Raw genomic sequence first — 20,468 nt, 5'->3', positions numbered from 1 at the left:
GAGCCAAACGGACGGCCTCTCTTGGCGTGGAACTCTCCGTGCCCTACACTCTCAGAGCTGGTGCCAGCACACTGATTCCAAGAGTCGTCTTCGTCGCTCTGTCTCTCTCGCATCTATATAAGGGACGCCCCAAGAATGCGAGAGAGACCGAGCCACGAAGACGACTCTTGGAATCAGTGTGCAGAGCACTCAAGCTTGCGCACTTCAGTGACTTGAGCCATGCACGTGGTGGCTTCTTGTTTTCCGCGCAATTTGGGAAGCTGCGCTCTCTGAATTTCCATACCCGCCAACCAGTGACGTCTGTGTCCTGGATGCGTCCAGGATGAGACATCTGCCCACTCCGCGACAATTTTTTTTTCTGACCGGAGATCTGACAGTACTAACGCGTTTCAGAAAAGTTACCAGCCAAAGGAAAAATAGTTTTTCTTTCAGGCCGTGCTCACTGTAAAATGTGAAAATTTGCTGCCACTTTATGAAAAAATAGTGAGTGAACGACAATTTTATCGGTTTCGAATGATGACCATCTCATTATGACATTTTCGTCAAAGCTCCCCTACTTCTTGAAAGAAAATCAGCCCTGACATTGTCATCCAAGTGAAACCAAAAATTTTTACTGTGCACAGCCGGACGTCACCGCTCAGAGACACAAAATCACGCACGTCGAGTTCCGTTTTATTTTTTGCCTCTCCCGTCATTCAGTAGAAACGCCGCAGCCGTAGAGCGATCCATTCTTCGGCGGTTCTTTTTCGATTTGCGGTTTTCGTGTTGGTGACGTCACTCGCTGGCTTCGCTGGCTCCGCTCGCCGCCCGTCTCAGTTATTTAAAGCCAGTTCACCGACTCCCGCGTGCATCTGTACAGGTACCCCAAGATTTCGCGCCAGGGAATCAGGTTTGCGACTTACTCGGTCTTCACGATCAGAGAGAGAGAGGGGAGAGGACTCCGGGGCGAGGCTGGTTTCTGCAAGGTCATCGACCCCCTGCAATGTATATCACGAGGGCAGGAGGGGCATTGACCCTCTTTGCGTATCGTCGGGACAGTTAACGGCTCTGAAAGAATCATTTTGTTTTCATTATTTACGGATTTGGGATGAGATTAAATTTGGTTCACAAATTATAAAAGACTTGGTTCTACTCCCGCCACAGTCTGCGGTGCAGTGTAAAAACCGCAAGGCAGGGTGCTCGCTCGTCTCGCCGACAGAGCTATGAGGCCACGTGTGCAAGCACTTTAAAAATTTGCTGTCAATTTTTTTCTAAATAATAAAAATAAGGATGACATTTTTATTGCCTGAAAACTATGACAAATCGGGGGCGTTGCCCTTCAAGAAGTGAGAATTTCGATTCTCACCGCTACAGAGATGAGAATTTTGTCTCTTTACCGCAGAGAGGTATGAGAATTTTTTCTGACCTACCCCTATAAGGTGGTTAATTTCTTACCTTTGGATATCCAGCTTGATTTCCAGTGTTGTGATCGTGATACGTATCGCGTTCATCAGATCAGCTTGCCCCTCCTCGCCTCGGCCTTGACCCATCCTGGAACCCTGGGCCGTGCGATTGGCCTGCGTGCCAAATGTAGTGCCAAACGCCGGCGAGGCAAAGCCAGGCAAGCCAGGCATGGCTGACGCTGTCACTGTCGCCCGAGGCAACGCTCCTGCGTGCTCGCTCCCAGGTCCAGTCGCCTCAGTCCGAAGGCTCGTTTCGTCGCGCTGTCTCCCTCGCACTCACGAGGCGTCCCGTAACGGTGCGAGAGAGACGGAGCGACGAAACAAGCCTCCGGCGGCCGGCGCGGCGCGACGGTCCGGGCGTCCCTCCCGCCCAGCCAAGCCGGCCGGCCCCTCGGCCCGTCGGCCCTGGTGCTGCCGAGCGATTCGGAAGATTCGTTTCGTCGCTATGTCTCTCTCGCACTCATGGGGCTCGCCATAAGGGTGGGAGAGAGACAGCGCGACAAACCTAACCTCTGAATCGGTCGGCTGGCCGTGCCGGCGCAGAGCGCGCAGAGCAGCGCCACGCACGCCGAGCTGACTGTCGGCACGTCCGCACGGTCCGCACAGACCGGCATGTTCGATGTGAGCACCTGCGAGAGAGACAGAGCGACGAAAACGACTCTCGGAATGAGTCTGGCGCGTTGACCGCCGTGCCGCGCCCTTCCCTGCGCCGTCCGGCTGGGCATTCCCTTGACTCCCTCGAAGGCGACGTGGGCCTCCCCCTCGTCTCTGGATCCGCCCTGTGCGGCGAGCGCCAGGGGTCGTTGTGTAGGTCTTACCGCTCCGCTTGTGCTGCAGGGCGCAGCTCCCGCCTCGCGCCTCGCGCTCGCTCCCCTCCCAGCTAGAGAGACTCGAAGAGACTCCGGTGGCCGCTGCTCTCGCCGGGGCTCGAGAGTCGATTGCTGCCGATTGCCCGAACCAACCAGCTGACCGGCCCGAGTCTCTCTAGCCACCCCTCCAGTGATTCATACGATATCTCTGTATCGCCAAATCGCGTCGTCGAATCGAGGGAGGGGTAGTCGCGGTCGACTCGTGTGTCGTATCGTTGCGTCGTCCGACCGCCGCCGCCGTGCTGCCACCCCACCGGCCAGGCCAGAAGACCGCGAAGGCGGTCAAAATCTCAGACGCGTTTTTAGCTCCAGAGTCGCTAAATGGGACTCGAACCAAACGTGTGACCCCACCAAAGGATTGCTCTCAGAACGCGGAATCCATTGGTGGGGTCACACGTTCGGTTCGAGTCTTGTATAGCGACCCTGGAGCTCAAAACGCGTCTATAATTTTGGCCGCCTGCGCCGGTCTTCTGGCCCACTGTGCGCCCCTCCCGTCTTACTCCGGCGGAAGTGCCGTGGCCACGGCCGTCATTTCTTAAAGCCCTGGAAAAAGGCAACTTATTTAAGGGAACCTTCCGTACAATCGGCCCCTCCCAACCAGAGCGAGGTAGTACGGTGCCGCAAGAGGTACACTGCATGTAAGTGGTTGTAATACAGAACAACGATTCCAAACGATCGTCTCGTCGCGCTGTCTCTGTCGCACTCATGCGACGAGAGGGTGCGAGAGAGACGGAGCGACGCCACGATGCTGAAGGTCCCGAAGCATCATTAGCCGCATTAGTCCCGCATCCCGCACGGTTCAAGAGTCGGAGGGCTCCACTCCGCCGGCGAGGCTGGCACGTCACGTGACTTCCGTTCCGGGTCGGGCCGTCCGGGGGGATTCCCCGTACCGGATCCTCGAGAGGTGTTTGGCCCACGGCAGCACCATGTAGCGCCACAGCCACGGCGGCCCATGGAAAAGCAGAAGAAGTCATTCCGTTCCGCGCTCCGCGCGTGGAGTCCGAACGAGTCTAGCTAGGGCAGCGTCATTTTCGTCGCTGTGCGTCAGCAGTTCGAAACGTGACTGAGTACAGTATATGCCGGTTACTTTCGACAGCCACATGATTGGGCCTCGTTTCTCAACACAACATTGCTCGTGCCGAGATATTTACGTATTTTTCACTGAGGCCTGCCCTTTCTGGTGGGGCCGCGACCTCGACGCGTTGTCGTTGTCGCGTCAGCACGAACGTGTTAAAGAGGGAGTGCGTGCCATTCCCTGTTCGAGTCATTTCCATCGTGAGGTTGGAATCTCATTTCGTTTGGATGACGGGCCCACGAGAGCGTGTCTGCCAGTTTGGGGCGGACGGCTGACTCCCAGAAGTGCAGGCCAATGATAGCAACGGTTTGAAGACTACCGATCTGTTTTTACCGGGTACTACGTACCCAGGATTTGCCTTGTGTGTGTGTGTGAGTGTGGGGGTGGGGGTGGGGGTCAGTTTTAGGTATGTAACCCATTTGAAATAACAAATGCAAAAGTACAGAATCTTTCAATTTTATTTAAGGCTAAAATATGACACATCGACGGAGTTACCTCGTTACATTTGTGATACAATCTCTCTTAAATTAAGAAGGGTATGACTTTTTTTAATAGACATGAAAAAACCTTGATGAATTGAGACAATGGTAGTCAATGCAGTCAGATGATGATTATGGTGTTAGGAGTAAATTAAGAGAGATGTTAATGGCAGATTCAATAATCATTTTCTGAGACTTAGTTTCAATGTACAATGGCAAATGACATCAATATAAGCTTGAAGAAAATCTGAACTCTCAACAGTTCATTGAAGAGAAAAACATAACTCCCTTAATAACATACAATATTAAGTTCAGAGGGACTTAAGCCAATAACATTTAGCACCATTTATGAAAATGTCAACAATTCAAAGGGAAACGGACAAACCAACACACGGCTGACAACTTTCTCTTTTTTTCTTATCAATTTCCAACATAACTATTTAACGATTTTGTTAACATTTAGATATATTAGTACCGAGAGAAATGTCTCAGCAGATAGTACAAGAAGCTTCACAGAAGCTTCCAGTCCTTCCAGTCTGAGGAACATAAATTAATATACATACCAAGTTCCATGTTAGCAAAAGAATACACTGTTGTTCTTTTTGTTGCATTTTTTTTCTCCTTTATAAGGCTTATTTTGGACTGGACAGGACCTAACTTATTTTGGTATTTGAGTACAAAATATGCCGCATATGCAGAGCAATGGCAGTTAATATACAAAAAAATCACAACATGTAAACAGTGACAATATACAAAGATTTTTTGACAAAACTTGGCAGTGGTATTCAATACAAAAAAAAAAAAAAACAATGTTCAGTGTTGCCTCAGCTACCATTGAAAGAACATTATCTAAAAGAATACCTAACATAAATCTTCAGAAAAGCAAACATTTTTGCAAAACCCTGTGACCAAAAGGAAAGGAAGAGAGAAACGTGTACAAATTGTTCCCAAAGGTGGCCAGATGAAGAGGACAGCTGTAAAAAGAATAGCTTGTATGTAGGTCACAGTGAAGTACTTTCTCTTATTAATACTGTACATAGTTTTGATAAATTATAACCAATCACTGAAAATCTTGTTATTCTAAAAACAAAATTTGTTCACTTGAATATGATTTGACACATATGCAAAGTTTAAACTCATTGATCTCTGTAGGCACAGTTCACAACACAAGAATAAGGAGAAAATCAAGAACCTAAAAGCAATGTCATTTGGTTACAGCTCCATTCACTATAACTTCAACAAAACTTAAAGTAACAAATCAAATATAAATTCAATCAAAGCTTTTTATGGCAAAGGTGTTTGTTACAACTTTACAAAAACTTACTATCCTCTACTAGTTAATTCAAGATTTTCATCATTATGTCAGAGAAGGCACACTGCCACCCACCTGCTGAGAACAGGCAGGTCCCTTAACTTGCCAGGCTATGAATACTAAATTAACAAAAAAATTAAATGAGCTAAAATAAAATTAAGTCATTGCTCATTTTTAAATCACAGAACTCATTCATTCAATCATTCAATCATTCACTCATAAATTTATACACACATTCCAAACAAATCATATAGTACACACATGGTCATATTAAAACAGCATTAATCACAATTAGTCAGATTGGTTCTCCTACACATAAAAAAGTTAAAGAAATACTTGTGCAAAGCACTGCCAGTCTATAGGGTGACTCTAGAATTTACAAATCTTCCTTAATAAGAGAATATAATGAGGTGAAAACATCCAGGTAATGATTTATAATACAAAATGTAAGAACATTATGAAAAACAATTTTAAGCCACATTATTACAAAATTACTACACTAACAGAAACATAGAAAAGGGCTTCATAGTAAAATAGTTTAGTTATTGTAACAATGCTACACATATCTTTCTTAAAAACAAAGAAAGAAGAGACGTTTATGACTTTGCTCCCACACACCTTCTTAAGGAAGAGAAGAGTTCAAAATGCATATCATCAGATAGTTCTGAGCATTTACAGTTTTGAAGAGGCAGTGTTGTATTTCTCATCATGAACACTCCAGGGCTACTCTCACACAAATAATCTTCCCACAGACTGGCTATGAAGATACACGTTCATATGAAATAATTTCAGTTAGAATTGGGAAGAAGCAACTAATTTTACTAACCTGGAACATGATTATCATTTCAAGGACTAGATGATTTACATTGTGCCATTCTGGACAATGCACAAATCTAAGAAGCCCTGGAATGATGAGCAATTACACTGATTACGCTAACAAAACAGGACACTCTTCACCGGCTGAACAATACAATGATGCATGCACAATACAACATGCAATCACAACTTCACAAACAGGCTGAACTTTGGAATCTTGACTCATAGTAAATCAATAGCCTGCACCTAGGAAGAAAATAATAAATAGTTCAACAAGAAACTCTGACGAAGAATCTCACTTTCCAGCATATGTAGGATTTTTGAATGTTGAAGTAGCTTGCTTGTAAATAGGATTCTCCCCCTGAAAACCAAAAACAAGTTAGGTTTAGAGGACATTAAGAGACATAAATTTAAACAAGACATCGAGCAGCTTCCTACATACCGCATTCCATCGAGCCATAGTTCTTTCTTTTTCAAACTTAGCAAATTCTCTTCGGTCATGGATAGTAGTGAGCAGTTTCCAAAGCAGGAGCATTGCAAGACCAATTAGAACAATTGCACCAATTACACCCAAAACAATACCTGGACACAAAAATAAAATACTTAGAACATCAAAAGCATCTCTAAAAATGACATCAAATTAATTAGCTCAACATACCTGGGATGTACACTTGTGGGGGACACTCCCTCTCCTGCTGAGCACGAATCTCCACTTTGCCAGTCTCATCGTAGGTATAAACATAAGCAAAGCGGCAGTCATCCTCGTCATAATAGGCACACAAGTTCTCATCCTTCTCTTCGTCAGCTAAACAGAAACCCGTAGTGACATGAGAGACGCTCAACAATACTACTTTTCACAACTATAAATATTGATCCGCTCACGTACCTTCTACAACATCAATAGCTCGAGGTACAAAGGTGCAATTGCGAGCACAATCCTCTGGATTAGAGAGTTTGCCAGTCTTGTAGACTAGACACTGAACACAATCTTTGAACTCCAAGCAGCGGCCAGGACAAGTCTGTCCAAACATCAAATCAGTATGTTATTGTTACAAACCGTTCCCAGCGATGAAATGTTGTGTAATAAAATGGCAATGACTTACGGGGCATTTCTCACAGAAGCGTCCAGAGTAACGCCCCTCTTCTCCTTCAAAGCATTTGCAAGTGCCGCATTCGCAGTCACCCTTTCCAGAGCAGATCTCGCCACCGCCCGGAGGGATGCAAGTCTCATTCGTGGCCCTGCAGTCGCAAGCAAGACCAGTCCAGCCAGGGAGGCACTGACATTTTCCACATTCACACTTTCCATGGTCTTCACCAGAACACAATGCGCCGCCTTGACGATCGCAGGAGAAGTTGTCGCATTCACAGAACTGTCCATAAATTTTCTGAAACAGAGAAGGAGTAATGTCAATACCGCACTAAGATTAGCTAAGATCCAAACACCACAACAGAAGTTCAAATCACCTCGTCAGGGGCGGATCTGGTCTCACAATCGCACAGCCCACACACACAGCTACCCCTGCCAGAACAGTCCACAGAGGTGGTGTTGTCGGGCCGACAGCCGGCAGCTTGGTCTCGGTCAGAATGTGTGTTGTCACTGTCACACTCGCAAGTCCGACCGAAATGTGACGAGTCACATTCACAGATGCCACATTTGTATGTGCCAAATCCGGAACACTCCTCTGCATTCACTTTGTAACTCTACAAAAGGATAGGGCAAGTGAGATATTGGCTTCCTGCACACTGTGATTGAGATACAATTCAGAAGTGGAAGAGGATACTTACAGTACTCTCGGGATTCTCACAAGCACAATCACAAATCATTTCAAGGTCAATCACAAGCGATTCATTGATACCAACTGGATAAATTTGGAACGTTTGTTTCCACTCAGCAGGGTCAGCTGGGCATCTTGTGACCTATGAGAAAACACCAAATGAAAGTAACCAAACACAGTACAACAGAAAGCAAACTGACTTTATAACTGAATCAAACAACTTACTTCAATGTCAGCATGGAATTTCACAAGGGTCCCAACTTTAAGACCATCGCATTTACTTGTTTGCTTCAAATTCAAAGGGTCCGGATCTAAACAGGATGAGTAGTATGTAACCTTCACTGCGCTGGTAGCATTATCTTTCATTTCAACAGAAGAAGAAATTTTCTGGAAAAAGGAGGAAAAATAATTAATTGTTGGTTTTACAGCAGAACTGAAGACTATTAAAACACAAGACAAACTTGTAGTAGTACTTACATCATATTGGTCCCTGACAAGTTCAACAACGTTGGCTGAATCATTCGATAGTGTGCCAGCAGATGCTCCTTCCACATGCTCGCGAAGGCGCTCGTAAACAGCAATTTGCTCAGCAGTCACGGCAAAAATCACATTGATAGCATTCTGCTTGACCTTCAGATTAATCTGAGAAATACTAGGATAATCTTGAACTGTGGAATGTGTGTACATTCCGCGGCCGTCCATGTGACAGTAGCCATCATTGGGCTTGACAATGCCTCCCAGCTAGAAAGAGGTCAACACAGACTTGATCAGTGAAAACAGAAAAAATATCGTCATCATTAGAGTAACAATAAGAAATAAGACGAAAAACTTACCTTGCCATCACCAGCATAATGAAAACCAGCGTCGGTTGAGAAAACCAGCAAACGACGAGCTTTTTCTCTCCAGCCAATCTGTTCCCGGCAGACTACAGCTTGCATGATGGCATCAAAACCACCTTCTGGGGCATCAAGATTTCCTGAGACAGCAGCCCTTGCTACCTCTTCCTATAATTTGAGGGAAAGAAAATCAAGTTATTAAATGTTCTTGCAGTATCAAGGTTAAATCATGATGTTAATTATCGTGCACAATTATAATTTAAACCACAACACAACCCACAACCCCAAAAGCAAAAAATATTTCAATAAAATAATCATGCAAGTGCAGCACACAGAAAGGAATGCAATAGTTGGTGAGCATGCAGTATGCCTACACATTCCAAAATGAAAAAAAAAAAAAAAACAGTCAGTACCAGCACCGCTTGTATTGACAATGATGCAATACAGTTACGAGAATTATAAGTAATTTCCATTCCAGTTTCCCACGCCCTCCCTCCCTTTTTCTTGTTGTGATTAGTTCCTACCCTTTAAAGATTTCCTTAATGAGGGAAATTTGATATTACCTGCATTTGTCAACAGCCTTATGTACATATGCAAAGCAGATTAAATTCTTATTCACTGTCTCTAGCAGTCGTGTTAAGCTCATAAAATTTAGGGAAAGGACAATACATTAAAAAATGCTTCAGTCAAATGGTTAAAAATAAAAAAATTAACAAAAAACCTTTACAAAATAGGTAATTGTTGGCAAGTGAAAAGCAACATGGGTTTTAGGTTTAGGGCCCGCTTCTTTGTTTTTTAAGGGTTACACACATCCTAGCACAACACACTTACAGCAAATCTACTGGTGTCTGTGTTGAGGGACATGACATTGTGGAAGCCATAGGGGGCAGCACAACCGGTACATGGTTCACGTAGACTGGTGAACAGCAGACACAATTTATATCAAAACCATTGCAATTAGTACTTCTGATTTCATTTCCCCCTCTTCAAGGCAAACAAGACTTTGACAAAAAAAAATATTAAAGGAGACAAGATTGAAAAACCAGGAATTGCCACAGTGGTAATTAAGCAGCAAATGCCTTAGTCATAAACAATGATGAAGACTAAACACAAACAAAGAGATGAAGGATCAGCACCATAAGAGACAGGAAACACCTGAAAAGACATGTATATTAAACAACAAATAGCACTTATCTTCTGACCAAATATGCATTACCACATTCAACATCACAGCATGCAAGCCCTGGCCAGACAACCTAAGCAAACACCATCTGTTCACCTATCAAATAAGAAGGCTTACATAGAACTGTTGAATTTTAATGCCCACCATGCAAGACAGGCAACACCAGAGCAAAGGCACAGGCACAAGAAATTCACCAACCCAGGCGCCATGTCAGGCAACAGTGACATTCTTTCATGCTTTGAAAATAAATGATGTGCAAGAGGAACAGATGCTTTATAAGAAAACTTTATGAAAATTAAAAGTAAAGTTGAAAATAAAATACTTATGACCAAAAATGAAAAATAAAAAGAGATACAGCTAAAGAAATTAGAAACACTGTATTTGTGGGAATGGAAATGTAACCAGGAAGCAGATAGGAAAACAAATTGATGAACCAAATAGTGAGAAATCTGATGGATCTCAAATCATAAAATAATCAAAAAAATGTAGAGAATTAGCTGTTCTGATTTTATGCTTGTCAATAATCAAGTTAATCTATTATTCTTCATGTTGCATTTTTTACTGGTGCAATATGTACTGCATTTTTTTCTGACCTGGTTCAAATGTAATGTAGTATAACCATCAGCTGATTCCATTATAATAATAATAATTTTACGGAGTGCAAAAGGGAATCAAGAAATGAGGTTGAAGAGCTAGATTACCAGATGGACTTGGTTGTGTCTATTGCAGATCAAAGTCAACAAATTTTCAGATACATAACTATAAAGACTTCTGTCCTCCTTTGCATCAGAAATCGACAGGTAAAGAAGAAGTTGACAATGCTATCACATTTTTAGGCAACAATTCTGCATTAAGTTAGATGACCCAGCACAGAAATGCATGATTGGGGTCAGTACAACTTACGGAGAACTTTTGAGTGTTTTCATTCAGCGCCATGTGGTTGCGGAATCCATAAGGAGCCTGACAGCTATCACAGGGCTCTTTAAGCCTGGTGTGAAAATTAGGGTTAGTAAGGAACAAAGAATGAATTAATGCTGTCACACCAGGTCACAGTAGTACAACCAACCCAGATTACAAGCAAGTATTCACTTCAAACAGTATTACATGAAGATGAGAGGGTAGTAAATTAAGTAGCCTGTTTTTGAAACATTTGTAAACCAAGATGTGAAAATGGGTTAAGATGAATCGAATGAGCGATGAGATTATACCTAAGGATCTACAGGAAAATAAAGTTGTAAGTACTTCTTAAGGTACCTGGCCAAAGTGTGCACCTAAAAAACCACCAAAATGGTGAAAAAAAATAAGTGCAGAAAAAACTTTTAAGGAATAGCAAACGGTGCTAATAACACCAAAAAATTAAAATCAAACTTTTAAAATGATAATAATAATACACATCTAGAATGCAAGTAGATCTGTAATGACCAGGATTTTACCACAAAACTACAAAAAGGGACGGTGACAAATCACTCATTACACAAGATTCTAGGCAACACAGTGGGGAGCGATCTGAACTACCAAGTCACATTACAGAGGGAAAACATTTCACATGCTCCCTCTAACATTGAAGAAAAGCAATGGTGTCATCCATGCATTGGTTTGGTTATCCCTCAGAAAGGATGGAAAAGGGCCATTTCGAACTGAAATTAGCAAATGAACAAACTGTGCCACTTACTTTTTGGGTACTGTGCTCACATAGGGCATAACAGTCTTGTCAACAAAACTGCCAAAGCCAAGGCGGAAGTTGGAAGTGATGTTCCGCATGGTTTGTGCAAGCAAATTGCCCAAACCTGACAGCTTTTCTTTGTCATCCTCCATCGACTTTGAGAGATCCATCAAGTAGTAAAGATCAACTGGATAGTCCTCTGCTTGAGCGTATTGAAGAGACAACCGGTATTTTTCATCTGAAAATAAAAAAAAAATTACATAGAGTAAATTAAGTATCAAATTGAAAGAATCTATAAAAGGACACATTCCCAAAATTGGCTGAAATTTAAAAAAAAAATACTAGAGCATGGACGCAAAACCCTCTCACTACTTACTTATCCGCAGCTTGAGGTTGACATGTTGCGGAGCCACCTGAACTGCCTCTTTGAAACCGCCATCATAACCACTGCCCGACTCCTGGTGACTCGTGCTCTGATAGCTCGATCCCGAAATGTAGCCGCTCTCTTTGCTGGCCTTCGAGAGGGCCTCATTCCTCTCGACGGTGTACTCGTTCGGGGGGTTGATGGTGAACTTCTCATCGCACTGCCGGTTCGCGTCCACGTTGCTGGGCTGGAAGCACCTCTTCCGGTCGCCGTAGTCCTTGAAAGAGACGAACACGCCAAGTGAGGGACAAACACGTTCGGCACTGGGAACGGGGAACGCACACCGCAAACAGACCCATTCCGAGAGTCGTTGTCGCCGCTCTGTCTCTCTCGCACTCAAAGGGGACGCCCATGAATGCGAGAGAGACAGCGACGAAAACGACTCGGGGCACCTCGCTTGGGCGCTTACCCGCTGCGAGCACCAGGCGCACGTCGATGTCTGTATGCAGTCGTGGCACGTCATCTTGGAGCTGCACGGATTTTGGAGGAGCCTTTCCGAGGCCTGGCTCTTGCCCGTCTGGGCCGCGACCGCGAGGGCGAGGCCCAGCAGGCACGCCGCCACCAGCAACCACCGCGGGCACATCCTGCGGACAACGGAACACAGCGGTCAGCTAGATCAGGCGCCGATCCAGCGGGGCAAAAGGACAGTGGACCCCCTTGCCCCCCAAGTACATAGCCGCCTGAGAGTGGACAAGAAGCCACACTTTGCCCCTGGAAGTAGGCAAAGAGCGCTACTTCACCCTCCCTCAGGCCGGGCTCTGGATCCGCCACTGGATCAGATGAGACGAACTGAAAAATGGAGCGTGAAACAAGGAAAAGACGTGGGAGAGGCCGAGCCTTATGTCCTTTCCACGGGGATGGGTCATCAAACCACCACACTGGGCACCTGCTGCACTGCCTGGACAGCACAGAGGGCATCGACACTTTTCGACACGCGTTCAAACCCAACGAGAAGGTCCAGCCTGGCCAGTCATTCCCCCGGGCCGCCACCGCATTCCGCGCTGGCGCGCTGGCCTAGGCGGCGCCGCCACACCGCACAGCACCGCGGCCACCTGTCCGCGTCGCCACGGCGTGCACGGCGTCGCCGCGGACCGCGATTGGCAGGCGGGAGCAGCGGGAGCAGCGAGGAGCGGTAGCGGGGCGGGGGCCGCCTGACTAGCCGGCTGGCTACCAAGGCCTGCCAAGGCCGGGAAGCGGTGCTGCGACATGACATACATGGTCAACGCCACGCCGAGCGCCGCGCCGCCGTCTTTGGGGTCTCGGCCAGGGGAGCGGGGCAGGGGCGGGGATTGTTCTGCTTCGCGCCCGGCCCGGCCCGGCCAGCACACCGATTCCGAACAGTGCTTATGTCGCACTGTGTCTCTCGCACTCCTAGGGCGGTGCGGTGCGTTGCGGTGAGAGACAGAGCGACGAAGCGGTGTTCGGCATCAGCCTGCGAGATCGGCGACGACGTCCGCGGCCGTCCCGCTTCGAGACTCCAGCCTGGAGTCCAGCCATGGCAGCTGCGGCCCGCAGGCGCCGTGGTGTACGCCGGCGTGCCGGCTCGCGCTGGGACTTCCCTGGACTTCCCCTGCGTGTCGCGCGCGTGCCGCCGCGGTGCCAAATCCACGCGGTGATTAGCACCGCCCCGCCCCGCCCCGCCCACCGGGTGGGCTCGCGCTGCTCGCGCCTCGCCATTCATCCGCGCCGCCATTCATGCGTGCCCCCCACCACCGCCGGGCCACCACCGCCACCGTGGGCACGCCACACGGGGACACGGACACACACGGCGGGGCGGGGCGGGGCGGGGCGGGGCGGGGCGAGGGTCAAGGAGTGCGGTATACTGTACCGGTGCACGACGGGTTGGGCGGCCACTGAGTCAGTGCGAGCTAGCTTCTGAGAACCGTGGCGCACCGCGGCGTGCCAAGCAGTCACATCCGGCCAGCAGGCAGGCGGCAGGCTGCAGCAGGCGGCAGGCTGCAGGACTCTCGGCTCGGCCAGGCCCGGCCGCGAGCTTGCAGTCTGCACCACTTGGAACACCTCGCGTGTGGTGTGTGTGTGTGTGCGCGCACACAGTCAAGAGAGAGAACGGCCCCAAGAGCGGCACGCATCTCCACTGAGTGCACCACGCGGTTCGTTCCCGCCCCACCCCGCGCCGCGCCGTGCCGCCCACACGAGACGCTGCGCCCAGCCGAGCGAGCGGCTAGACGCCTTGCCGGCTTGCCGTGCTCACGCCCACACGCGCCAGCGGAGCCGGACCAGACCAGCCGCCCCACTACACCGGGCCGACCGCTGCGGCCGCAGCCATGCCGCAGCCATGCCGCAGCCATGCCAGGCTCCAGGCCTGGAGTCCAGGCTCCAGCGGCACGCGGCACGCATCCGGCCGGCGAGGCCCGGCCAGGCCCCAATGCACGCTTTTAGCTGGACACCACACTGCCAAGGCTCCTGGAAAAGGTCCAACGAGTCTCCAGGCGCAAGGCCCCAGCTGCGGCAGTCCATCCAGTGTTCTAGCTGGAGTCCAGCACCGTTCTAGAGGGCTTTCAACACGATTAGGGCACGATTGCCTGCGGCTTGGGTTCACGTTCACGAGGTTGGTCCAGCCAGGCGGCCGCAGAAGACGACGCCCCGCGGTCCGGGCGCCGTGGCCCCGCGACCCGACCGAGCCGAACCGAGGCGCAGCGCGGGGAGACATAAACGCGGCGATCAAACCTCGTATCGACAACGCCATTTCACGACGCAGCTGCGCTCCAGATAGCGCTGCAGCACCGCGGCAGTCAGCGTGGCGAGGCGCGGCGTGGCGTGGCGTGGCGCGGTGCTATCGCAGCAGCCCCCCGCCAAGGGTCACCGCGTTCTCGGACTTCCCCCGCCGACGCCGCCGGCCGGCGGGGAGGCGTCCCACGGCGTCTTCGTCGTCCACGCGATGCAAGGGCGTGGCGGCCCGGCCGACCGGAAGTCCAGAAAGGGGGAGGGGGAGGGGCGGCAGGGGAAGGGGAGCTTCCAGGGCGCGTCCAGCAGGGCGTGGTCCGTCCACAGGGCAATCAATACTATACCGTATCGCCGAGGCACACCACGCCACGCCACGCCACGCCGCGCGCCTTGCGACCCAATCCAGACGCTCCAGTCGCGCCATATTCGGCGCCAATTTGAAAATCCGCACCGTTCCAAACGCCGCGCGCTTCGCCTGCTGGCTCCGGCGCGCAACAGCCGCACTGCATTCCGACACTGGAAGACTGGCGGGCGTCACGGGCCGCCGCCTTCGGGCTCCTTCGGGCCTGCGCCTTGGCCTCCATCTCCATCAACGCGACACGACGTGTGGCTGCAGACTGGGGGGGTTCGTTTTCGTCGCCCCGTCTCTCTCGCACTCACAGACCGCGCCGTGCAGGTGCGAGGGAGACAGAGCGACGAAAACGACTCTCAGTGTGCCGGGAGTGGCAGGGAGGCGGGGAGCCCTGCGTAAACAGCGTGGCACTGGGGGGGCACTGCGGCCCCGGCAGCGCGGCACGCCTTGACTAGCCTAGGCACGCCGCGGCGCGCCGGCACCCTGGGTAAACACCGCGCCGACAGCTGTACAGCCGCGTTTGGGCGTTAGGGGGAGGCAGCAGACTGATTCCGAGAGCCGTTTTCGTCGCTCCGTCTCTCTCGCACTCGTGGGGCGTCCCGTCTAGGTGCGATAGAGACAGAGCGACGAAAGGACTCTCGAAATCAGTCTAGCGAGCTCCACGGCGGCGCAGGACGCAGGACCGCCGCATCCTCGCTGCTCGCCGCACGCGTCCCGTCCTGTCCTTCCACAAAGCTGGTCGCCCTTTACGGGCGCGCGGCGTGGCCAACGACCCCGTGAGGCTGCAGCGCCGGCAAAGGCAGCCGCCTCGCTCCGCGGGATCGTTCCGCCGATCTCTCCCTCTTGCACCCCTGCGGGACGCCCCGCGAGTGCGAGAGAGACAGAGTGACGAACGAAAGAGATCCTTCGGAACCGGGCCGCAGGGCAGATAGAGCCAGGCCAGCACGCCAGAGGCCGAGAGGCAAGCGCGCCAACGACGCCAGCCACAGACACACAGTGCTAGCAGTCAAGATGCTGCCCGCAGGTTTGTCTACACTGAAAACCAAACCAGGTCTGTCGTTCGCAGACCGCCTGGGAGGAGGGACGCCCGACGCCCCCTTGTTGTGCAGGTCACGGCGGATGAGTGACAGCATGTATTGGCTCGTCTGCTTAGTCTAGGAGCGCGCGGCGGGCGTCGCTGTTCACGCCCAGTGCAGTCAACCCTGCCCCGAGCGCTGTCCGTTGCGTAACGAGCGACGGTCGCGAGGATAGGACTACAGAGTGCCGGCTCGCGCTGGGACTTCCCTGGACTCCCCCGAGCCCTCCGCTGCGGGTCGCGCGAGCCGCCGATCCTCCCAGTCCTTCTCCAGGTGTCCGACGACGAGGAGATCTTGGAGGATCAGGAGGATCTAGAGGATCTGGAGGATCTGGAGGATCTGGAGGATCTGGAGGATCTGGAGGATCTGGAGGATCTGGAGGATCTGGAGGATCTGGAGGATCTGGAGGACCTGGAGGATCTGGGACCAGAAGGGCCTTCAGAAGGACTGGGAGGACCGCGAGGAGGGCCTGAAGGACGCCCTAGAAGGCCTAACGACACATAAGGGTGCGAGCGAGACAGAGCGACCACAGCTCCGTTCAAAGACGAACTACTGGAGAACCTGGAAGGCCTGGAGCGTGCGGCTTCCTGGCCGAGTGGGCGGTGATGTCACAGCCACAGCCCCTCGGCCCCGCAGAGCTGAGCCTGGCCGAGCCACGCCGCTACTCGTGCCTGGGCATGCCTGGGTTGAGCTGAGGTCAGTGCGAAACGACGCACGGCCGGCAGGGCGCAGGCGCGGGTAGCGACAGCACAGCACAGCCGGCCACACCGAAAATAACACGCGTGCTCGCGGCACGGCCGGCTGCCCAGGCGCCGCAAGGCCGCGGGTTCAACTCCCGCTGCGTCCACCACGAGGGAGTTTTTTTGTGGTTCCAAATCGTCGCTGTGCTTGGTGCACCGCCCACACGGACTGCAGTCCTGCATGCAGGGCCGGCAGACTGATTCCGAGCGTCGTTTTCGTCGCTCTGTCTCTCTCGCACCACAAACCGATCTTCTGAATCGGTCGGCAGGCTGATTCGGAACCGGTGCTTTGCAGCTGTCTCTCTCGCACCCGCACTCCTAGTGGCCTGCGGCCCGCTGCAGCATCAGCCTGCAGCCGGCCCTGCAGCAGCACGGCCAGCTTGTCGGGCACGCGGCGACTCGGCCGAGTAGTGCGTGGGCAGCGCGGGCAGTGCGGGGAGGCGCGGGGAGGGAGGGACAGGTTGCCCACTAATACATGCAGGTGAGGGCGGGGCGGGCGGGGCGGGGCGGGGCTTTGCGTGGGCACACCACTCCGCCGCGCCGCCGCCGTGGATGTGCGCTGGCGGGGCCGTAGGCCGTAGGCAGCCCAGGCCGCCCGGCCGGGACGGTCTTCCCGGGCGCCCAAATGTACGGCATCGTGCTCGTACAGACCGTCCAAAGCCTCCTCAAGTTCAGCCTCCACCGCCTGTAGGGGGACGCCCATGGGTGCGGGAGAGACAGAGCGACGAGAACGGCTCTCGGAATCAGTCTGCAGAGACGCAGTCGGAGCATCGGCCCATCCTTTGTCCCGCGGGCTGCATCGCCGCGAGGCGACGCCCTGGCGATAAGCCTAGCCGGAAGAAACGGAACGGGGCGCTCCTCTGAGTCAGGGCGGGGCGGGGCGGGGCGGGGGCGCGGGGGTGTTGGTGCTGTTGCGGTGCGTTGCCGGGCTGGCAGGCAGGCAGGCGGGGGTCTTGTGGGAAGGAAGCTCGAAATAGCGTCTGTCGCTGACTCGGCGGCGCGACGGCCCTCGACGGCCCTGCCCCACAACGAGTAGGCCGTCGTGGCGAGGCGTGGCGCAGCGTGGCGCAGCCGTGCGGCCCTTGGGGACCAACGCGCTCAAAGGGCCTAAAGGGCCCAGCGCCACGCACTGCTTTCAAAGGGCAGCGGACTGCACGCAGCCAGCGCGGCCGCAGGGCCGGCCGAAGGGCTGCGTGTGTTCACTGCGATGGCCCCCGCCGACGACGCCCTTCCACGTTAGGGCGCAAAGGGCGCTTCGCTTCGGGCGGCGACAATGTAAGTGCTCCCGACGGCGGAGGGAAGGGAGGGCGTGGGGAAAGGTCGTGCCGGGTGGGGGAGGGGGAGGGCGGTACATTCATCAGCCCTGAGGACGGCGACGTCCGACGGCCGGGCCTTCCCCTTCGTCGGTGTCCCCGCCGTCACCCAGCCCGGGGAAATGGGTGACCAGAGCAAGGGCGTGAGGGGGCGGGGGCGTCCGCCGTCGGCCCCAGGCCCCACCAGGACTACCTGACGGGCCATTCCGAAGAGCAGTTCCGTTGTTCTGTCTCTCCCGCACCCGTTCGCGACGCCCCACGAGTGCGAGAGAGACGGAGCGACAAAACGAATCTTCGGAATCAGTCTGCAGGGCTCGGCGAACTGGACTGGCGCCAGGCAGTCAAGCCGCACGGCCCTCGTGGCGTGGCGTCCGCCCTGCAGACTCATTCCGAACAGTCTTTTCGTCGCTCTGTCTCTCTCGCACGTATGAGGGACGCCCCGTGAGTGCGACAGAGACAGAGCGACAGAAAGGACTCTCGGAATGAGTCTGCTGTCCGGCCTGGCCGCCGCCGCCCCCGCCAAACCCGCGGGCAGCCCTGGCCGCCCTGGCCCTCCTCAGGATGCCCTCCCCATCCTCATGCAGGCCGGCTGGCTGGAGGGTGGGAGGGAGGGAGAGCCTAGTGGGGACGAGGGGCAAGAAAAGGGTTAATGACATGAGCAAAGCACGGTGCACAGTGTGCACTTGCAGGGAGTAAATAGATAATTACGGCAAAGTGGCAGTCCATGCATGACATCCGTTGGTTACAGTGGACAATTCAAACCAAAGTAGCGGTACCGACATAGAAGAAGTACACTAGGGTGAAAAAAAGACGGAAAGGGGAAAGATGGATAGATATTCAACGGCAAAGCTCTTGCACACCCACACACAGGTTGAAATGGTTACGGCAGCTTACTCGAGAGCCAGAGAAAATAGCAGAATCATTACTTGCGATCTAAGTACTTCAAACGAAGAAAAGGACATTAAGATTACTATTTTTTAAAGTTGAGCAGTGAATAATTGGACAGAGGCTCAACAATACCCATGTACACAAAGTGCAGCAAAGGACTGGCTCCTTGAGACCCCGAAAAAGGGCCACTTGAAATTAAAATCAGAACAACTGGGATGTCCAATGATTAATTTCAATCTTGCAGATGCATAGAGAAACGTTTCTCAGAGTGAAACGAACAGGGACTCAAAGAAAAACTTATTTATTCCAGCAGATGTGCCTCACACGTAGGTTATGTGCTGACAAGAGAAGTGTTTCGCAGACGTTAGGTGTCATAATAAGAACATGTGATTCAGTTAGCGGTCGACCATCTTCATAAATGTGAAAACTGTCATCACTTTGACACAAGATCATTGTTGATAACCATCCCAAAAACACTCAACAACAGTATCCTATTACATCCTCGCAGATCAGTCCGCAGGAAGTTTTCATGGAATTATAATGAATCGGGAATCGAAGAAGAATGACTTACCCTGTATTTCGATAATTTATCCTTAACAGCATAACTATGAAGCACTGTAAACGCACAAAACAAACATAACAACTAAAATCCGCACATAACGCCGAAAAAGGCAACTCCGACAACACCTTTCAAGCCGAGTTTCGTCCACCAACTGGCATGACGTCATGTTTCATTGAGGTGCAGACACTTCTCCGACTGTTTCAAAGGCGGTGCAATACAACGCAGTTGTACCAACAAACCCTCGCTGCACTATTCCTTCTAAAGAAAGGGCTCACGTGTCAAACTCAGGCACAGAAATCATGAAATAATCAAATAAGAGGCAATGTTGTAGAATTACTCGGTTGGCGAGTGTCTGAGAGTAGAAGACAGGGCTGAGGAGCTCCACGGTTGGAGGGGGTGGTTGGCAGTATCGTGTGCACCGGGACCGGAAATCAGCTGAGTGCTGGGGGGCGTGGGACCATTTGAATTGGCGGGGAAGTGTCAACCTCACGTCAGCCAGACTTGCAACGTGAAAAGACGAGTGGGTGAGTACCTCCAGGTCCAAGTCTTCCCAACAGACTGCGAAAGAATGCACAAAACGAATTGAATGAATAAAACAGATTGTTTATTTATTTTCACTACCTTTTTTCCACAGACAAATACAACAGAATACATTCCATTCATAAACAGGTTTACTTTTAAAGTATTCCCCCTTTCCAGGAGGTGTGTCAAGTGAGTGCGTGCCATGCAGCAGAGCCATGCAGCACACAGTATGAATAAATATCTGAAATACCGATAAGTTGCACACACATTTAAGTTTATAACATTTTCACAAAGGTAGACTTTGAATTTGAAATATATAATATTTAGTTTCAAAAACTCAAAAGAGAACAGCAAAAATATTCTCAAGAAGGGCAAAATAGAGAGAACCCTGTAGAAATTTTACATGAGTGAGCCAAAGTTGCACATTGACATTGCTTACATACACATCAAGGATAT

The 20,468-nt window shown here is 51.3% G+C and overlaps 1 protein-coding gene across 2 annotated transcripts; it reads right to left on the bottom strand.

Annotated features, from left to right (window-relative positions):
• Nucleotides 1-3,826: 3,826 nt before the first annotated feature.
• LOC117650058 (integrin beta-PS) lies at nucleotides 3,827-19,662 on the bottom strand. Of its 2 annotated transcripts, none has more exons than XM_034393335.1 (15): nucleotides 19,500-19,662; nucleotides 12,284-12,458; nucleotides 11,827-12,091; nucleotides 11,460-11,688; nucleotides 10,691-10,775; nucleotides 8,602-8,772; nucleotides 8,246-8,509; nucleotides 7,994-8,155; nucleotides 7,779-7,910; nucleotides 7,458-7,694; nucleotides 7,097-7,378; nucleotides 6,880-7,012; nucleotides 6,652-6,798; nucleotides 6,436-6,575; nucleotides 3,827-6,354 (listed from the first exon to the last, which is right to left on the bottom strand). In XM_034393335.1, exons 1-15 carry the CDS (start codon nucleotides 19,529-19,531, stop codon nucleotides 6,289-6,291), a joined length of 2,520 nt encoding a protein of 839 aa, XP_034249226.1. In that variant the 5' UTR covers nucleotides 19,532-19,662; the 3' UTR covers nucleotides 3,827-6,288. The 2 variants fall into 2 exon arrangements, with proteins under 2 accessions (XP_034249226.1, XP_034249227.1); XM_034393336.1 differs by lacking the exon at nucleotides 10,691-10,775 and adding an exon at nucleotides 9,436-9,520.
• Nucleotides 19,663-20,468: the final 806 nt, after the last annotated feature.

This window comes from Thrips palmi, unplaced genomic scaffold (genome assembly GCF_012932325.1).
Source record: "Thrips palmi isolate BJ-2018 unplaced genomic scaffold, TpBJ-2018v1 HiC_scaffold_4, whole genome shotgun sequence".
NCBI classification, from domain to species: Eukaryota; Metazoa; Arthropoda; class Insecta; order Thysanoptera; family Thripidae; genus Thrips; species Thrips palmi.
The sequence above is the reverse complement of the archived record's forward strand: the minus strand, read 5'-3'. Positions and strand labels throughout refer to the sequence as shown.

Bases quoted from the DNA above. Each gene is read 5' to 3' on its own strand.
- LOC117650058 (XM_034393335.1), bottom strand. From the start codon at position 19,531: ATGCTGTTAAGGATAAATTATCGAAATACAGG. The intron at 12,459-19,499 runs GTAAGTCATTCT...CGTTGTCCGCAG, and splicing joins ATAAATTATCGAAATACAGG to GATGTGCCCGCGGTGGTTGC. The intron at 8,773-10,690 runs GTAAGTTGTACT...CTCAAATTATAG, and splicing joins AAAACACTCAAAAGTTCTCC to GAAGAGGTAGCAAGGGCTGC.